Source organism: Protopterus annectens, chromosome 4.part1 (genome assembly GCF_019279795.1).
Source record: "Protopterus annectens isolate FY-2018-M chromosome 4.part1, PAN1.0, whole genome shotgun sequence".
In the NCBI taxonomy this organism is placed as follows: domain Eukaryota; kingdom Metazoa; phylum Chordata; order Ceratodontiformes; family Protopteridae; genus Protopterus; species Protopterus annectens.
In genome coordinates, this window is record NC_056734.1 from 551,873,209 (window position 1) to 551,889,379 (window position 16,171).

Here is a 16,171-nt window from a genome sequence, read left to right on the forward strand (position 1 = left end):
AACAAGAGCAACTATCTCAGTACTTCGAAACACTAGAAAAACGTACCAGGCTTACTGCAAGGAAAATCCTGCAGGCTCTGGGATTCATGGCATCTTGCATTCTTCTAATCCCATGTGCAAAGCTGCATATGAGGAAACTTCACTGGTACCTAAAAAATCTATGGTCTCAACACAGTTACAGTTTGGAAGCAATTATACCAATAATTCCATGTTTGCAAAAGGAATTTCTATGGTGGGCCCAAGCATGTCAAGTAAACACAGGCCTTCCATTCTGCAAGCCTCAAGCAAAACAAGTCATAAACACAGACGCCTCAGATTACGCCTGGGGGGCGCACATGAAGGACAGGTGCATTCAGGGCAGATGGTCCCAAAAGGAAAAGCACCTTCACATCAATCAAAAAGAAATGCTAGCAGTAATAAATGCAATTACAGCTTTCAAGGACTTCCTGCATCCAGGACAATTACTGATAAGAACAGACAACACCACAGTAATGTGGTACATAAACAAACAAAGAGGAACACATTCATACCCCTTGTGCAGTCTAGCCATGACTCTTTGGAACTTGGCTCTGGAAAGTCAAATCGAACTTCAAGCACAGTACTTGCCAGGACTGGAAAACACACTGGCAGACACTCTAAGCAGAAATATGACAGATCCACATGAATGGAAGTTACATCCTCAGGTGTTTACAGAGATAATCCAAGCGTGGGGGAGGCCAGACATAGATCTTTTTGCCTTCCACAGGAACCATCAACTGGAAAAGTTTTGTTCAAGGACCTTTCATCCAAAGGCCTGGAAAGTGGATGCCCTTTCATTCAGTTGGACAGCATGGACAGTTTATGCATTCCCACCTCTGCCTAAGGTGCTTTTGAAAGCAAGAACAGACAAACCGAGGATGATACTGATTGCTCCAGATTGGCCAAGGCAACACTGGTATCCACTCCTGAGGAGCCTAACACATACTCCTCCCTGGTCCCTGCCTCTAATGCCTCTTCTACTGACTCGGAACAGCTACAAAACTCTTCACAGTCAGCTGAAAACACTCAACCTCGCTGCATGGAAAATTCCTTGACACCACAACAGTCCCTACTCTCCAAGGAGGTGCAGGATGTCATTTTGGAGGCCAGAAGACCATCTACTAGAAAAGCTTACTCCATAAAATGGAAGCGGTTTTGCTGTTGGAATGAGAAAAGAGGCCAGGACCCTAGAAAATTGAACTTGCCTCAGGTTTTACAGTACCTAGCTGAACTGCTGAACAGTGGACTTTCATTTTCTTCCATAAAATACATGCCTCAGCCATTTCTGCAGAATTCAACACGGATCCTCCTTTATTCTCTCACCCACTCTTACAACAGTTCCTCAGAGGGGCTAAGAATATAAGACCTCCAAGGAAGCAACCAATACCAGCCTGGGACCTTAATTACATACTAGAAAAATTAACATTGCCTCCCTTTGAACCTGCTGCCTCAACAGATCTGCAATATTTGTCCTGGAAAACAGCTTTCCTTCTGGCCATCACTTCAGCTCGTAGGGTTTCTGAACTACAGGCCCTCATGGCGGTGCAGCCCTTCCTCATCTTCCATCAGGACAGGGTTTCCCTTCGTACCAACCCATCTTTTATGCCAAAAGTGGTATCCAGGGTAGCCTTAAATCAAGCCATACACCTACCTACCTTTTATCCTAACCCTCAAAACAAAGGGGAGGCTGCTTCACTCTTTAGACATCCATAGGCAGCTACGTTATTATTTGGACAGAACAAAGTCCTTCAGGAAATCAGAACAACTTTTTGTGTCCTATGCCATAGGGGCTCAAGGGAAACCAGTTACCAAACAGACCATTTCCAAGTGGATTGGCCACTGCATACGGTTTTGTTATTCCTATCATGGGAAATCTGTCCCTACTGGTATCAGATCTCACTCCACCAGGGCCACAGCCACCTCTACAGCCTTCCTCAGATGTGTTCCTACTAAGGATATTTTGGAGGCAGCCACTTGGAGTTCTGTACATACCTTCACAAAACACTACCACCTGCCCTTATATTCCAGAACAAGAGCAGGCTTTGCCACTGCTGTTTTGCAGGGCATTCTGGCTCAACCCAGTTCCTCATAGTACCTACCACCCTATGCATAGCTTTGGGACTCTACCCATCTGTGATTACTGCAGCTGTATGCACGATGAACATAGTACAGTTTTGTACCTACCATAAATGTAGATGTTCGAGTGCTAATACAGCTGCAGTACAGGTTTCCTCCCTCCTTCCCCACTTGGTAAAGGCATGGGGCCTAACAACCTCTTCATACCACCTGACTGGGTTATCCTGCTATGTTTTATTTGCTTGCTTACACTGATTTTGCATTACATTGCATTGCTTGCATATGTAGATAAGCCTTATTTATGTATTGCCTTCCTTTTGGGGGCACCTGACATCTGGGGCAAGAAAGACTGAAGAACATGGCGTCGGCTGTGTCTTGTATACTCTGGCCTTACTGACATCAGAAGAGTAAGCGATGACAACCGACGCCGGACCAAGACTTTGGAATTCGGCCGACCGAGGGACCGCCTGACGGCTGAAAACCCATCTGTGATTACTGCAGCTGTATTAGCACTCGAACATCTACATTTATGGTAGGTACAAAACTGTACTTTTACCTCACCAGGTAGATCATCTCACGCATGACAAGGGATCTATTTTCCGGATCTATTTTCCATCCTCACCTCTCCACTCTTAAGATGACACTGTGAGTGATAGGTTTTTGATTCCTGTTAGGTAATTTTTTCTGAGGCCATGCCCAAAAAATACCTTTGACAGATGGGCATAATATTTGTGTCTACTGCTTGGGTGCTATTCACCTTCGAGTCTTGCTCATTTTGTCATGCCTTTAGTCCCTGTGTTCTTCAAGAGAGAAAGAACAAACTCATTTTGAAAGGCCTGTTAAAGCATTCTTTTGAGGATGAGTTGGCTTCTTCATCCTCCAGTTCTAATTCTCCATCGTCCAAAAAGGACAAAGCCAAATCCACTAAAATGCGGTCTCCCACTCACTTGGTGTCCTCGGTGCTGCCAGACATTATTGCCAAATTGACTACATCCTCTTCGGCTCCACTGGTTTCGGTGCCGACAGAGGGTTCTGATGTGGAACAATCAGTTTTGGTTCCAGGACTTTCGGGGGCTGATAACTGTGTCTGTGTCTTGGAGCCGGTCAGCTGAACTCCGCCTGGTTTCTCCGTCACTTAGATTGCCTATATTTCAGTGGTCTTGGTCCCCCCTTTATCCTCCATGTCCTCTAGGAGCCTTTTTGATGACATTGAGAGAGTGGTGCGCAGATTCCAAGACCTCGGCGCTGGCAAATTTACTTTCGGCTCCATCCCAGTCGGCTCTGGAGCCTAATGTGCCTGTACACCCTGTCAATGTTCCTCCTCAGAGCCACTCTGGCACATCTGAGCCAGAGATGTCGGTGCCACCTGCTATGGAAAGGTATGTTCCAGCTACCTCAGTTGGTCTCTCGGTTCCGATATCCGCTTCGACCACTTCGGTGCCATCCGTGGGTTCTAGGGTCCTAAGCTCTCCGGACGGGCCTGAGGGGGACGCTTGGACCGAACTTCGGTTCTGAGCCTACCTCTTGTTGCTTCGGCTTGGGTGAGTTTGGACCCCATATCTGCCTTGGACCCTATCTCCTTGGCAACGAGGACTGCCTCTGCACCTTCAGAGCGGGCGGCATTCTCAGAGCCGTGAGGGTCGGCTTTCGAAGTGGAGTGTTCTGTCCAAGTCTTCAGTTCCACCCTGGGGTACCGACACTCTTCCCCCTAAAGCGCCAACTTCAGTCTCAGCACCCTCTCTCATCCTATATAGCAGAGAGTCGCAGCCTCAGGAAACCTCCATGAGTGGTCCCCAGTCTTCTGAGGTCTCCCCAGAATATCCTTCTGAGGACCCTCATCGGAAGAAAACTTGTAAGAGGAAACATGTCTCCCTCGATGAGTCCATTACATCAGACACTGACCTCGAGGAGTCAGAAGGGTCCCCCAAGTCATCGTCTGATGATATCTGCTTTGCAGATATCCTTGAGATCCTGAAACAGTGAGGTGGCTGGCCCACCACCTCCCATTCTGAGTAGTCAGTGTACCTGAAGGCTTTCGGGTCTCAACCTTCTGCCTCCTGGATGTCTCCACCTTTTGACGAGCTACTGGATTTAATGAGTCGAAAGGTGTGGGAATCTCCCGATACTGTGGAATCAGTTCCTAGAAGACTTAATAAATTCTTGTCAGCACCTCAGGACAAAGATTTTCTTACTAAGGGCGTGCCAGTAGATGCCATGGTGGTGGCAGCAGCCACCAAAAAGGAACTTGCTAAAACTTCCTCCACTGTCCATCCATCGAACAAGGAGTCTTGAATGATGGATAGGTACGGGAAGCATATCTTTTCTTCAGCAGTGTTTACACTCAGATTGCTGACCTACCTGTCTCACTTCACTAGGCTACAGAGAGATCTCCTGATAGAGCTGGGAGATACTCTACAAGGTAACGTATCTGAAACGGTGTCTGATAAAATGAACGCACAGATGTCTACCTTAAATTCTCTCATAAACTTCTCCATGCAGCTGATATCTTATGCAGCGGATGGAGCGAGTAGGGCAGCGGATTCAGGAGTTTCTCTTAGAAGACACTCCTGGATGCGCTTGTGTAACTTTGCAGAGGCCTTTAAGTCTACATTTACCAGTGCCCTTTTTGATGGGTCCTCATTGTTTGGACACAAGGTAAAGGACACACTCACCAGGTGCGAACAGGAATGGAAAACCCTGTCTGCCGTAGGAGTCCATTTTTCCATTCCGTCTAGACCCTATCCCAAAGGACAGAAGGGTGGTAAAATGTGGTTCAAGAAGTCTTAAGAGGTTTTTCCAGGATGCACAGGGTGATTCCTTCTCCAGAGGCAGAGGAGGAGGAAATTACCGTAAGCGCCACCCTAGAGGCAGGGGAGGCTCACAGAACCAGGGAGACAGTGATTCCTTTCGTGGTTGTCCCTACCAGCGCTCCTGAAAGGAGGGCCCGACTGTGCGTCTCTGGAGCCAGTCTGGGGATGTATATCCTTATACCCAGAAGCCTGGTGCGATGTCACTCAAGGCAAGTGGGTACTAAGGATAATTACCGGAGGATTCCGTATTCACTTCTCTTTTCCCCCTCCTCGGATCAGACAAATCCCAGAAGTTCCACCCAATCACAGGGATTCAGCAACTCTACAAATCCAAAAGTTGCTCGTAAAAAGAGTCATCCAACCCGTCCCCGCAGACCAAGTAGGATTAGGGACTTACTCCAGATTCTTTTTGGTGCCGAAAAGAACAGAGTACGTAAGACCCATCTTGGATCTCAGCAAATTGAACGAATATGTACAGAAGTCCAAGTTCCAATTGGTCACTTTACAGTCGATACTCCCATTGTTAGGGAAAGATGTTTGGATGTGCTCCATAGATCTCCAAGATGTGTACTACCACATCAAAATGGACAGAGCATCAATGAGTCACTTACACTTCCGGCTGGGGGCAAGTCATCATCAGTTTTGCACCCTGCCCTTTGGTCTCGCCACAGCCCCTAGGGTGTTCTCCAAATGTATGGCAGTGGTAACGGCTCACTTGAGATGCCTTGGATTCCAAGTGTTTCCGCACCTGGACGACTGGCTCCTGACTGCCACCACCAGGCATCTACTATTACAGGCCAGGGACACCACCATTTCCACTTGCCTGCAACTAGAGATTACAATAAACTGGGAAAAATCTGCATTATCACCTTCTCAGCATGTAAATTTTATTGGCGCCGAAATAAATACCGTCACCATGAGGGCTTACCTCCCCGTAGAGAGACTTCAGAATCTCAGGCAACAAACTTTGAGTCTGCTTCCTCGGCAGAAGACAAAAGCAAAGACGGTGCTCAAATTGTTGGGGACGATGGCCTCTACAATAATATTAGTTCCATTAGCCAGACTGTTCATGAGGGTTCTGCAGTGGTTACTTTTTGCCCAATGGTCACTGCAGCATCTACCTGTTTCTCACCCCGTTCTGATAACAGAATCGTGCAAACGGGATCTTTGCTGGTGGACCCAGTCAAGTCATCTGACCACAGGCAGACCTTTTGTTCAGTCTCCCCCTGACGCCACCGTGACCACGGATGCCTCTCAGATGGGGGGGGGACATTATCTAGGGAGAACAGTCCAAGGCACGTGGCAGGAACACGAGGCTCATTTGCATATCAACGTCTTGGAGATGAGAGCAGTGCTTCTGGTGTTGCAAGCACTTCACAGCTTTCTCCCTTTAGGGACGATTGCGATCCACTAGGAAAATGTCGGTGGTATGGTACTCAAACAAGGAGGGACCAGATCTTATCCCCTTTGCAGAGAGGCCCATCGAGTGTGGAAGTGGGCAATGTCTTCCCAACGTTTTCTGATCGCAACGCACATTCCGGGGAAAACCAACGTGATAGCAGACAGGCTCAGCAGGGCTATTCTGATGCCTCACACTCGAGTGGTCTCTGAATCCACACATTGTGAAACAGATTTTTTCGCAGATGTGGTCAGCCTTGCTGCCATCTTTTTGCCACCCCTCTGAATGCCAAATGCAGCAGCTACTTCACCCTGATCCCACCAAAGGAGGAGGCACCCAGAGATGCACTCGTTCACAATTGGCCCTCAGGACTTCTCTATACATTCCCACCATTTCCCCTGATATCGAAGGTAATTCAGAAAGCAAGGTCCTTGGGAAGCAAAATGATCCTCATTGCTCCTTACTGGCCTCGTCCGATTTGGTTCCCCTTCCTCAGACCTCATCTAATGGACAAACCTTGGACTCTGGACCCAGTGCCAGATTTACTGACACGCGTCAGGGGTGTTCCATCCCTCTCTCCACACCCTCAATTTGACAGTTTGGCTGCTCCAATTAAATCTCTAGTCAGGCTTCATGACTTTTCCCCTGATGTACATATTCTGATGACTTCTCACCAACCTTCAACTAGAAAGACTTACACCAGTAAGTGGAAAAGGTTTTCCTTTTGGGCCCGTTAGAGAATCTTTGATCCCTATACAGCTCCCATCTCTGCCATTTTGGAGTTCCTTACTCAGTTGTTCCATCAAGGCTCAGCAGCTGCCATTATTAAAGTTCAATTGGCAGCTATTTCTATCTTTCATTTTGCTAATGATCCTAACCTTATCGTGCATAGATTGTGTAGAGCTTTCCTTAAAGGAGCCACATTATTACGACCTCCAGTCATAGATCTTGTGGCACCATGGGATTTGAATTTTGTACTTCAAAAACTTGAGTCCTTTTGAACCTTCAGCAACCTGTGACCTCAAGTTCCTGTCATGGAAAACCATATTTTTAGTGGCCATTACGTCTGTAAGGAGGGTCTCAGAACTGCAAGCCCTCTCTATTAAGCCCCCTTATTTGGTGTTTCACAGAGATAGGGATTCCTTACGGACCAACCCTTCATTTGTTCCTAAGGTCTCTTCTCAGGCTAATATTAATCAATCCATTGATTTACCTGTGTTCTTCCCAAATTTCACCAGCTTGACGTTCATAGACAATTGCGATTTTATCTTGATAGAACTAAGAATTTCAGAAGGTCAGACCAATTGTTTATTTCCTTTTCAGATGGCAGGAAAGGCCTACCAGTCTCCAAAATTACCTTGTCTCACTGGATTTCAAACTGCATGTCATTTATTTATACATCCAGTGGTAAAGATCTTCCCTTCAAGGTGAAAGCTCACTCTACCAGATCTATTTCTGCTTCGGCAAAGATTCCAATAGATAACATTTGTGCAGCAGCAACATGGGCTTCACCTCATACATTCATAACAAACTACAAATTGGACGTGGCTTCCAGGAACAGGTTTTCCTTTGGTTCCACAGTACTCAGGAGCATTTTCCAGTGAGCCACCCAAGATAAAGGTGCTAGGGACGCTGTCCCAAGTGTAAGAATGAAGACGAGGTAGGACTACAGAACATAAAGAAGTTATGTACTCATCATAATGTTCAATGTTTGTAGTCCATCTTGCCCTTCAATCTTACGAACCCTCCCTCCTGCCCCTCCTTAAGGACCTGGGGGTATTGACTATTGCCTTATCTCTATGTTGAGATCTTTCTACATGGTTTGTTCTTTGTCTCTGTATATTTACTACTTGCAGCAAACAAGATCTGGGATACATTGGTGGTGCATTATGGGATACCTCCTTGCCACGAGCCAACCAGAAGACTTTGAGCTAGAGAATTGCCGAGTTGGAGCCGAGGTTCATCTCCGAACCCAAGTGTAAGAATGAAGGGCGAGATGGACTACAAACATCGAACGTTATGTTGAGTACATAACTTCTTTTTCTTTTGATTTTGATGGCAAATACCTTTTAAAATGTGATTGGGCTCACTGGCTTGGTTTTTGAGGGCCTGTTCAGTAGCTCAACACTTTATGTATTTATAGTATTTTAGGGGGATGTTTCACTGCATAGAGTGGAACTGTGAGGAGATGGATATATGTAGTCTGTTCATTCTTGGTTCTGTAGAGGTAATGTTAACTTTACTGACCTACATAGAAATAAATGGGCCTCAGAATATTGGGCAGTGCACTTAAGAACAGTGACATTTTGTTAGAGCTACATGATTATTTGACAGGGTGACAGCAGTGTGTGACCAATACATCTGTAACTTGCAGTGCCTAATAGTTTGCTAGAATACTTCCAAGGTTTGAGGATGAGCTTTGTGATCCCTTGATTTTTGGTGATTGTCACACACAACTGCTGGATTCCTGTCTGCAAGTCGTCCCCTAGCAGTGGGCTTGTTTTGCTTGAATGAAGTCTGTAAACAGTAATCAAGCAGGTGTATAATATACTGCAGTTTACCTTTTCCAGTCTTCATCAGTAACAGCATTTAATTGCTTTCTTGACAGTTTTATGATAATTTGGGACTGCTGGCACATTTGGGTGTCAAACAGAATTGTGGACATTGAGGAAACACGTTTGAAAGCCCTGATGTGAAGTCTTCAAGGTTTAATTTCTAATCTGTTAGACGTATGGGCTTGGTCATATTGTGTTTTGATAGTCTGTCAACTTCCTCGATTAGCTGTTTCATAAATTAACAGTATTTTAGTTTTGGCCTGTAGTTGAGCTTTGCACAGCATTACCTGTGATCACTTTTAGCATCTTTTCTTGGTAATTGATGTAGCATAAATGGGTAAAAAATGTTTTGCCTGACTGTTGTGTATAGACGTTGTTTAAGAAGATTTGAACTTAATTGCCAAATTGAAGGTAGCACATGCTCGACTGTAAATGATGTCATGTGCTTTGTTTCTGCTTCAGAAAATCCTCCTAGTGCCAAGCAAGGTGTTTCAAAGATGCTGGTCATCAAAAAAGTTTCAAAGGAAGATCCTGCTGCTGCCTTCTCTGCTGGATTCATTAGTTCAGGTCCACTTCCGACGAATGTGAAGACCATCGCCGTTGGTCCAAGTGTCTATAAAAACTTAGTTCCCAAACCAGCTGCACTTTCCTCCAAGGTATGACTGCTACTTTGCATACTTGCTTCTAGTTTTGTCCCTCACAGAAGAGTGGGAGTAAATTAAGTCAGTAAGTTTAGGATTAATATAGTTTCCATATGGTTTGTAGTAGCATTATTCGCCTTGCAGTAATTTAACGCCATTTATATGAACAAACTCTCAATTGCTATGTAAAAATTTTGGTTGTAGATGAATCTCCACATAGATTTAGTGTTGGTTTTGGGTGTAGTGATTTATGATATAAGGAGTAGAAGACCTGAAGTGAGTGACATTTTTTTTGCTGAAAATTACTTGCTCTCTTTAGAGAGACTGGTACATTTTCTGTTGTGAGTGTTTAGACAGGTTAGCCATTTTGATTTGTTAGTTGCTTGTCAGGTGAGAGCCGTATTAAAATTGAATTCATAGTTTAGTTGCAGTACATTTGCTTGCACAAATTAAATCAACACTCGGTGGGTTTTGAACTTTATGGTTGATTGGTTTGTTTTCTGGTAAATTGAGTCACCTTTCTCAGGGGCATTGAAGTTCTTGTCTTACACACTTTTCATGGTGGCAATAACTTCCCTTAATGAAATATTGGAGCTTCAGGGCTTGCAGGTAGGGAACTATATCTGGTTCTTCTAAAGACAAACCCATGTTTGCTTCCAAAGATTAGTTCAAAACCTAGCCCACTGGTCTTTATTTGCAGGGGCTGAAACTGTGCGAAAGAGCAGGGTGTGGAAGATGAGGAAGAACTGACCACTTTGACTTCACTTCAGGAAGGAATACTTGCAGTTGTTAACTGGTAATCCACTTAAAAAGCATTTACTTTGCTGCTGCCAAGTGGTTTACTGTTCACTGGCAGCTACTAAAAGTTCACTTAAAGGAGCAGTTGTCTTCGCTGCTTGCTTCAGGAATGCCCAACTGCAGGCATGTGCCATACTTGTCTTCATTGTAGATTTTCATCAATCAGTCTTTGCTGTGACTCAGGAAGTCTTGACTGCTTTATTGTTTATACTGTAAGGACATAGCTTCTTGAGCTTTTTTGCTTGCACCATCTTCCTGGCTGTTGACATCCTTTTGGCTACTGCCTGGGTTTCAGATCAGCCAGGGAGCTATCTGCAAGTGTCCTCTGTTCGTAGAGTTATGATTCTAGTTAGAAACATACATGTTCCTGCTGTGTCTGATCTGAGAGAGAACCTTCTTGATGGCTCAGGGAATATCCTCAATTTCACTGCGTGAATTACTGTTCCACCAGCTGCAGCTGCTGGATTTCTTTGTACAGTAAACTCTCAGTTAACCTGAACTGAAGCAACCAGCACTCTCAAGCAACCAGGAAAAAAAAAATCCAAGAAATGCAGTACAATTTTCATGCTTTAAACTTTGTTTCTGCCCCCTGAAGAAAAATACCTTACGTTTTTAGAGTTTGAGTTTTAAAAAAGAAGGTAGGAATAAATTCCCACTCTCCCCAACCTAAGCACAAGTCAAACCAAACAAGTAGTATAGGGTACAGTATTAGTCAAGCCTATTTTTAATAGTAACTCTCAAGCAACCAGAAACTACAGATGTCCTTCTATTCCTATGTTGCAGTATTCTTAGTGTGGGATTCCCCGCCTCAGATGACCTGAATGTCTGCTCCTATACAAAAGCTTAAGCCTGGTTGCTGTAGGTTCCTGGGACATCACACTTAGGGCCATAAACCAGGACCTTAAGTGTGATGTCTGCACTAACAGACCCCTGAACGTTTCAGCCACAGACGACGTCACATCAATCGCTTCACTCCTATACTCAGACTTCTAAAAAGCTAAGTACCCCTTTGGAGATTTTTTTCTGTCTCTTTTGCTTGAGCTTGGTTAGCTGTAGTTATCGTTAGCCAATGTCAGCTAAGAAGGGTAAATGCCATTGCGGACATCAGAAACCCCATAAAGATGTGCACAACCATTGCCTCTTTTGTCTAGGGAAGGAACACGACCATTCAGCTTGTTCCATTTGCCAATCTTTTGTTCTGAAGACCCTTTGTAGCTGTCTGGCTGCCCTTAACTTAAATTTAAAGATCCAAAGACTCAAAAGATTTGTGCTCAGGATGGATCCCGAATCAGTCGTGCTAACTGAACTACCATGGAAAAAGGCCAAGGTTTCCAGGCCTACCTCCATTGCCTCTCTGCCATCAGACATCCCACCAGCTTCCTATCTGTGAGTTTTCGGGACGTCTTATAGAACCATTTACTTCGGCTCCCACCTAGGAAACCACTTCAGAAGTAACAGCCTGCATGTCCTCTGAGACTGCATAGACGTCACGTCCCTACCAATGTCAAAGGAGAACCAGATACAATTGGACAACCAACTGCTTCGCCATTACCTGAAGCCCAGGCTGCAGTACTCAGGCCTTCTCCCAAACCTACGCCTTCTAAACAGAAAACCAAACACTTGTTTCCTATTGTTGGAGTCCCAGACTGGCAGTCATTTATCAATTCCTTGATGCAGGCCTTTATGGCTCTTGGGCCCACAGCCTCTTCCCCCTCCACTATCCCAGTGCTTAGCCCTAGGCCTGCTTCTGCTACTTCTGTACCCTTGCCTACTGTCCACAAAGGAGAGTATGATTTAGAACCCTATTACTCATTTTCTGATGAATCTATTTCGTATGCCTCACAAATTGCCTCCTTCTGGAATACTATTCCCCAGATGAGGAATCCATTGAAGGAGACTCCCCACCAGAGGATATCACCTTGGGGAAACGATTACTAAAATGAAAGAATACTTCAAATGGGACACTACCCAGATGACTGACACCCAGAGGAGGTATTTTGATCTCCTGCAAGTGGATTCTCCCTCCCCATCAGCCATCCCACCTGTCTTACCTGCCTATCTGGATGCTTTCACCTCTGCATCCAAGAATCCAGACTCTCAACCACCTTCTCCTAAGAGACTGGACAGGTTCTACAAAGTCCCTGATGACCAGAAATTCTTAGTAAAGCCTCCCCTGGCAGACTCTGCAGTAATTGCTTTTTCTCCTGACAAGCAATCTAAACTGATTCCTTCAGCATCTATTCTGCCACTGATAAGAATAGCAAAAGCATGGACAGGATTGGGAAAAAAAGTGTATACCACCTCCACCCTGGCCTTCAGAGCTATCAATTACCAAACTCACATGATAAAATATGCCTTGGACCTAGTCTCACAAGCTTCCACTCTCTTGGCTACCACCCTTTACTGCCCTGCCAAAACTGAGATAGCATCTAATCTGTCCCTGGCTTCTCGGGTAGCCAGACATTCCATTAGGTGCAGTTATGATGCCGCAGAGGCCTCTGCTAAGTCTGCAGCTTCTGCTTCAATTCTCCGCAAATAATCTTGGCTTCACCTCCAACCACTCCCAGAGGATTTCAAATATAAAATTCTAGATGCCCCATTAGACCATAACCTCTTGTTTGGTAAACAATCTGCAGACCTTTCTAAAAACCTGCAGAAGAAAAATAAGGAGCTTCAGGACATCAAGCATTTGCTTGTGTTTCCTATTCCTAAATACTACAGGCATTTCTTCTCTACCAGACATAGGAGAGGAGCCAGGAGGCAAACCTACTTGAGACCAGATGTTCTTCGTGTTTCACTGTTGCAGTCATTACATTTAGGGTTATCCTGCTGGCAGGTTGCCCTCAGTCAGCCTGAATTCCAAAGTCTTGGGTCCTGCGTCGGCTGTTGTCGCCCCTTCCCTGACATCAGGTCATCAGGGGTATAAAAGAATCAGCCGACGCCATTTTCTTTAGTCTTTCTTGCTTCGCAGTGCCCGAAGCAGAAGCAGTTCGCAAGTGCCGGTCAGCCAACTCCTGAGATTTTCGAGTTCGAATTTCAGATCCCCGTTGGGGAAACTTTATTCTTGCTCCAGAACCGATGTCAGAAAAAGTTAATTGTATTTCTTGTGGGAAGCAAATACCTCATAAGGACTTTCATTCTTACTGTATTACTTGCCTAGGCCCTGATCATAACTTTCTGGGTTGTCGGTTTTCTGCTAGATTTAACTAACGCACTATTAAGCGTCAGTATGATTTTGCTTTAAACTACTTTGGACGCAGGTTTAATTATCCAGAAATGTCTTCGGAAAGCCATCCGACTACCAGAGTTCACAAAAAAATGTAAAGAAAAAGAAAGACAGCCGAGGCCCAAAACTGACGACGAAGCTTCTCCTAAACCAGTCACCGGTTCTCAGTGAGGTGCTTTCACAGCCCCTGACGACCGCTACTTTAGAGTCGCAGGCCACTACCGACTCCCACGTGGAGTCAGCCATGCCACTGGAAACTCAAGGTATTGGAACCTCGGACGCTAATCCTTCAGATGGGTCCGGAGCCGCTGAGCAGGCACCGGCTTCTGAGGGTGTATTCAGACCCAAACATCTATGCATTAAACCGACTTAAAAGGCAAAGACTAAAGCACCTTCAAAGGCAAAGAAGCAAACTCAAGAGCCACGTGGACAGGCCTCCATGCCCAAAAAACAGATGCTCAAAATGGCCGAAGACTTGATTACTTTGATCAGGGGTTCCCATCCCCCTCCTGATAAGCGGCCTAGGCAAGAGACTGACTATGAATCTTCAGATCAGGTTTCCATTTCTTCTGATTCCTCTTCTGATCAGGAATATTCTTTTCCCCCCTATGAGGATTCTGATGCTGAGGACTCCATACCTTCAGCTTCTCCTCCTGAGGACTATTCTTTTGGGGAAACCTTACATACCATGAGGAAGCATTTCCACTGGGAGAGCCAAGATTTTTCAGAATCTAAAAAGAGGCTCAGGGATTTCCTGTTACTACCTCAGCACAAGCCACTAGCCATCCCTCCTGTGCTAGACATTGTAGATGTGTTTTCGGAGTCTAGCCTTACCCCTGACTCCTTGCCTCCAGCTCCTGTTAAGCCTGACAGATATTACAGGGTTCCTGACTCGCATAAATTCCTTTTTAAAAACACTGCGGCAGACCCAGAAACTATTTCTCAGGGTTCCAAGGGAGTTGAGGCTTCCGCTGCAAAAAACCCTACCCCTTCTGACAGGGATTCTAGGGCACTGGATAGATGGGGAAAAAAGGTTTACACATCTGCTACTTTGGCTATAAGGGCCTTAAACTGTCAGTTTCATATGCTCAGATATCAGCAACATGTCATGGCATTGCTTAAGCAGAAAATGTTGTTAAACTCTGTGTGCAGAAAACAAGGAAATGCAGGATATATTGCATGCAGCTGAACAAGTTAGAAAGCATACTTTGCAATGTGGTTTTGATTCTTTAGAGGCCTCCTGCAGGGCCGCAGTTACAGGTTCTGTAATTAGAAGGCATGCTTGGTTAAAGGAACAAAATCTGCCTGATCATGTTAGTTAAATTATTAGATGCACCTTTACAGCATGATACTTTGTTTGGTGTTAAGGCAGAAGAGGTGTTAAAGTGGAGGACAAGGCTAAATCTATGCAAACGGTCAAATAATTCTTACAAGTACAGCCACCTAGGTTTAGTAGACACTGGCCAACAAAGAATTGGTCCTTTCCTGTGAAACCCTGCAATACCTTTGGAGAGCATTTCCACTGGGAGAGCCAGGACTACTCGGTCCAAAAAGAGACTCAGGGAATTTTTAAACTTGCCTTAGCACAGGCCTCTAGCTATCCCTCCTGTTCTGGAAATTGTAGATGATGTATTCTTGGAATCCAGCCTTACCCCTGATACTTTGCCTCCAGCTCCCAGGAAACCTGACAGGTACTATAGAGTGCCTGACTCCCACAAATTCCTCTTTAAGAATCCTACTGTGGATCCGGGGACCTAAAGGCATTAAGGCTACAACTGCCAAAAATCCTTCCCCTTTGAACAGGGATTCTAGGGCTTTAGACAGATGGGGTAAGAAGGTATACACCTCTGCTACTCTTGCCATTAGGGCTTTAAATTGCCAGTTTCATATGTTAAAGTATCAGCAACATATTATGGAGCTAATTAAACAGAAAATTATGTTGATTCCTGATTGTGCAGAACACAAATATTTACAAGAGTTAATGCATTCTGCTAACCAAATTGGTAAACATACTTTGTAATGTGGGTTTGATGCCTTAGAAGCATCTTGCAGGGCTGCTGTCACTGGGTCTGTTCTTAGAAGGCATGCTTGGCTTAAGGAACAAACCTTGCCAGATCATGTCAAAGAAGAATTACTAGATGTACCATTAAACCAAGAGCGTCTATTTGGCAATAAAGCAGAAGTCCTCCTCAAAAGGATGGAGGAGAAAACTAAATCTATGCAAATTGTTAAAGATTTCTTACAAGTACAGCCACCTAGATTCAGTAGGCATTGACCTTCTAAAAACTGTTTTTTTCCAGTCCCTCCCAGGCCTTCTTAGCCCAAACCCAGGGGCAGCAGACCACCAAGACTACAGTCTCAGGGTATGCACAGATCTAAGCAATGGAGTGCTCTCACGTCTAAAACAGGGAGTAGTAAGCCACCATACTATGGTAAAATTGCGCAATGACTTGACCTTAACTCTTCCAAGCCTTGCCCAAGTACTTGCACCTTTAGGAGGGAAATTGCCTTGCATGTCAAAAACTGGGAGTACATTACCCAGGACAGATGGGTCTTAAACATTGTTTCCCAGGGATACAGATTCCACTTCCAATTACTTCCAACCCTAAGCGGATGGCCAGACCTCCTCTCAAACCAGTGGGCAGATG

General features: G+C 45.0%; 1 protein-coding gene across 1 annotated transcript in view; it reads left to right on the forward strand.

Moving 5' to 3' along the window:
• GPBP1L1 (GC-rich promoter binding protein 1 like 1) overlaps positions 1-16,171 on the forward strand; it is a 1,437,510-nt gene that overhangs the window by 584,113 nt on the left and 837,226 nt on the right. Inside the window, exon 7 of the mRNA XM_044070363.1 lies at positions 9,321-9,514. Within this exon, the coding sequence (XP_043926298.1) occupies positions 9,321-9,514 (194 nt within the window). The remainder of the gene's footprint in view (positions 1-9,320; positions 9,515-16,171) is intronic.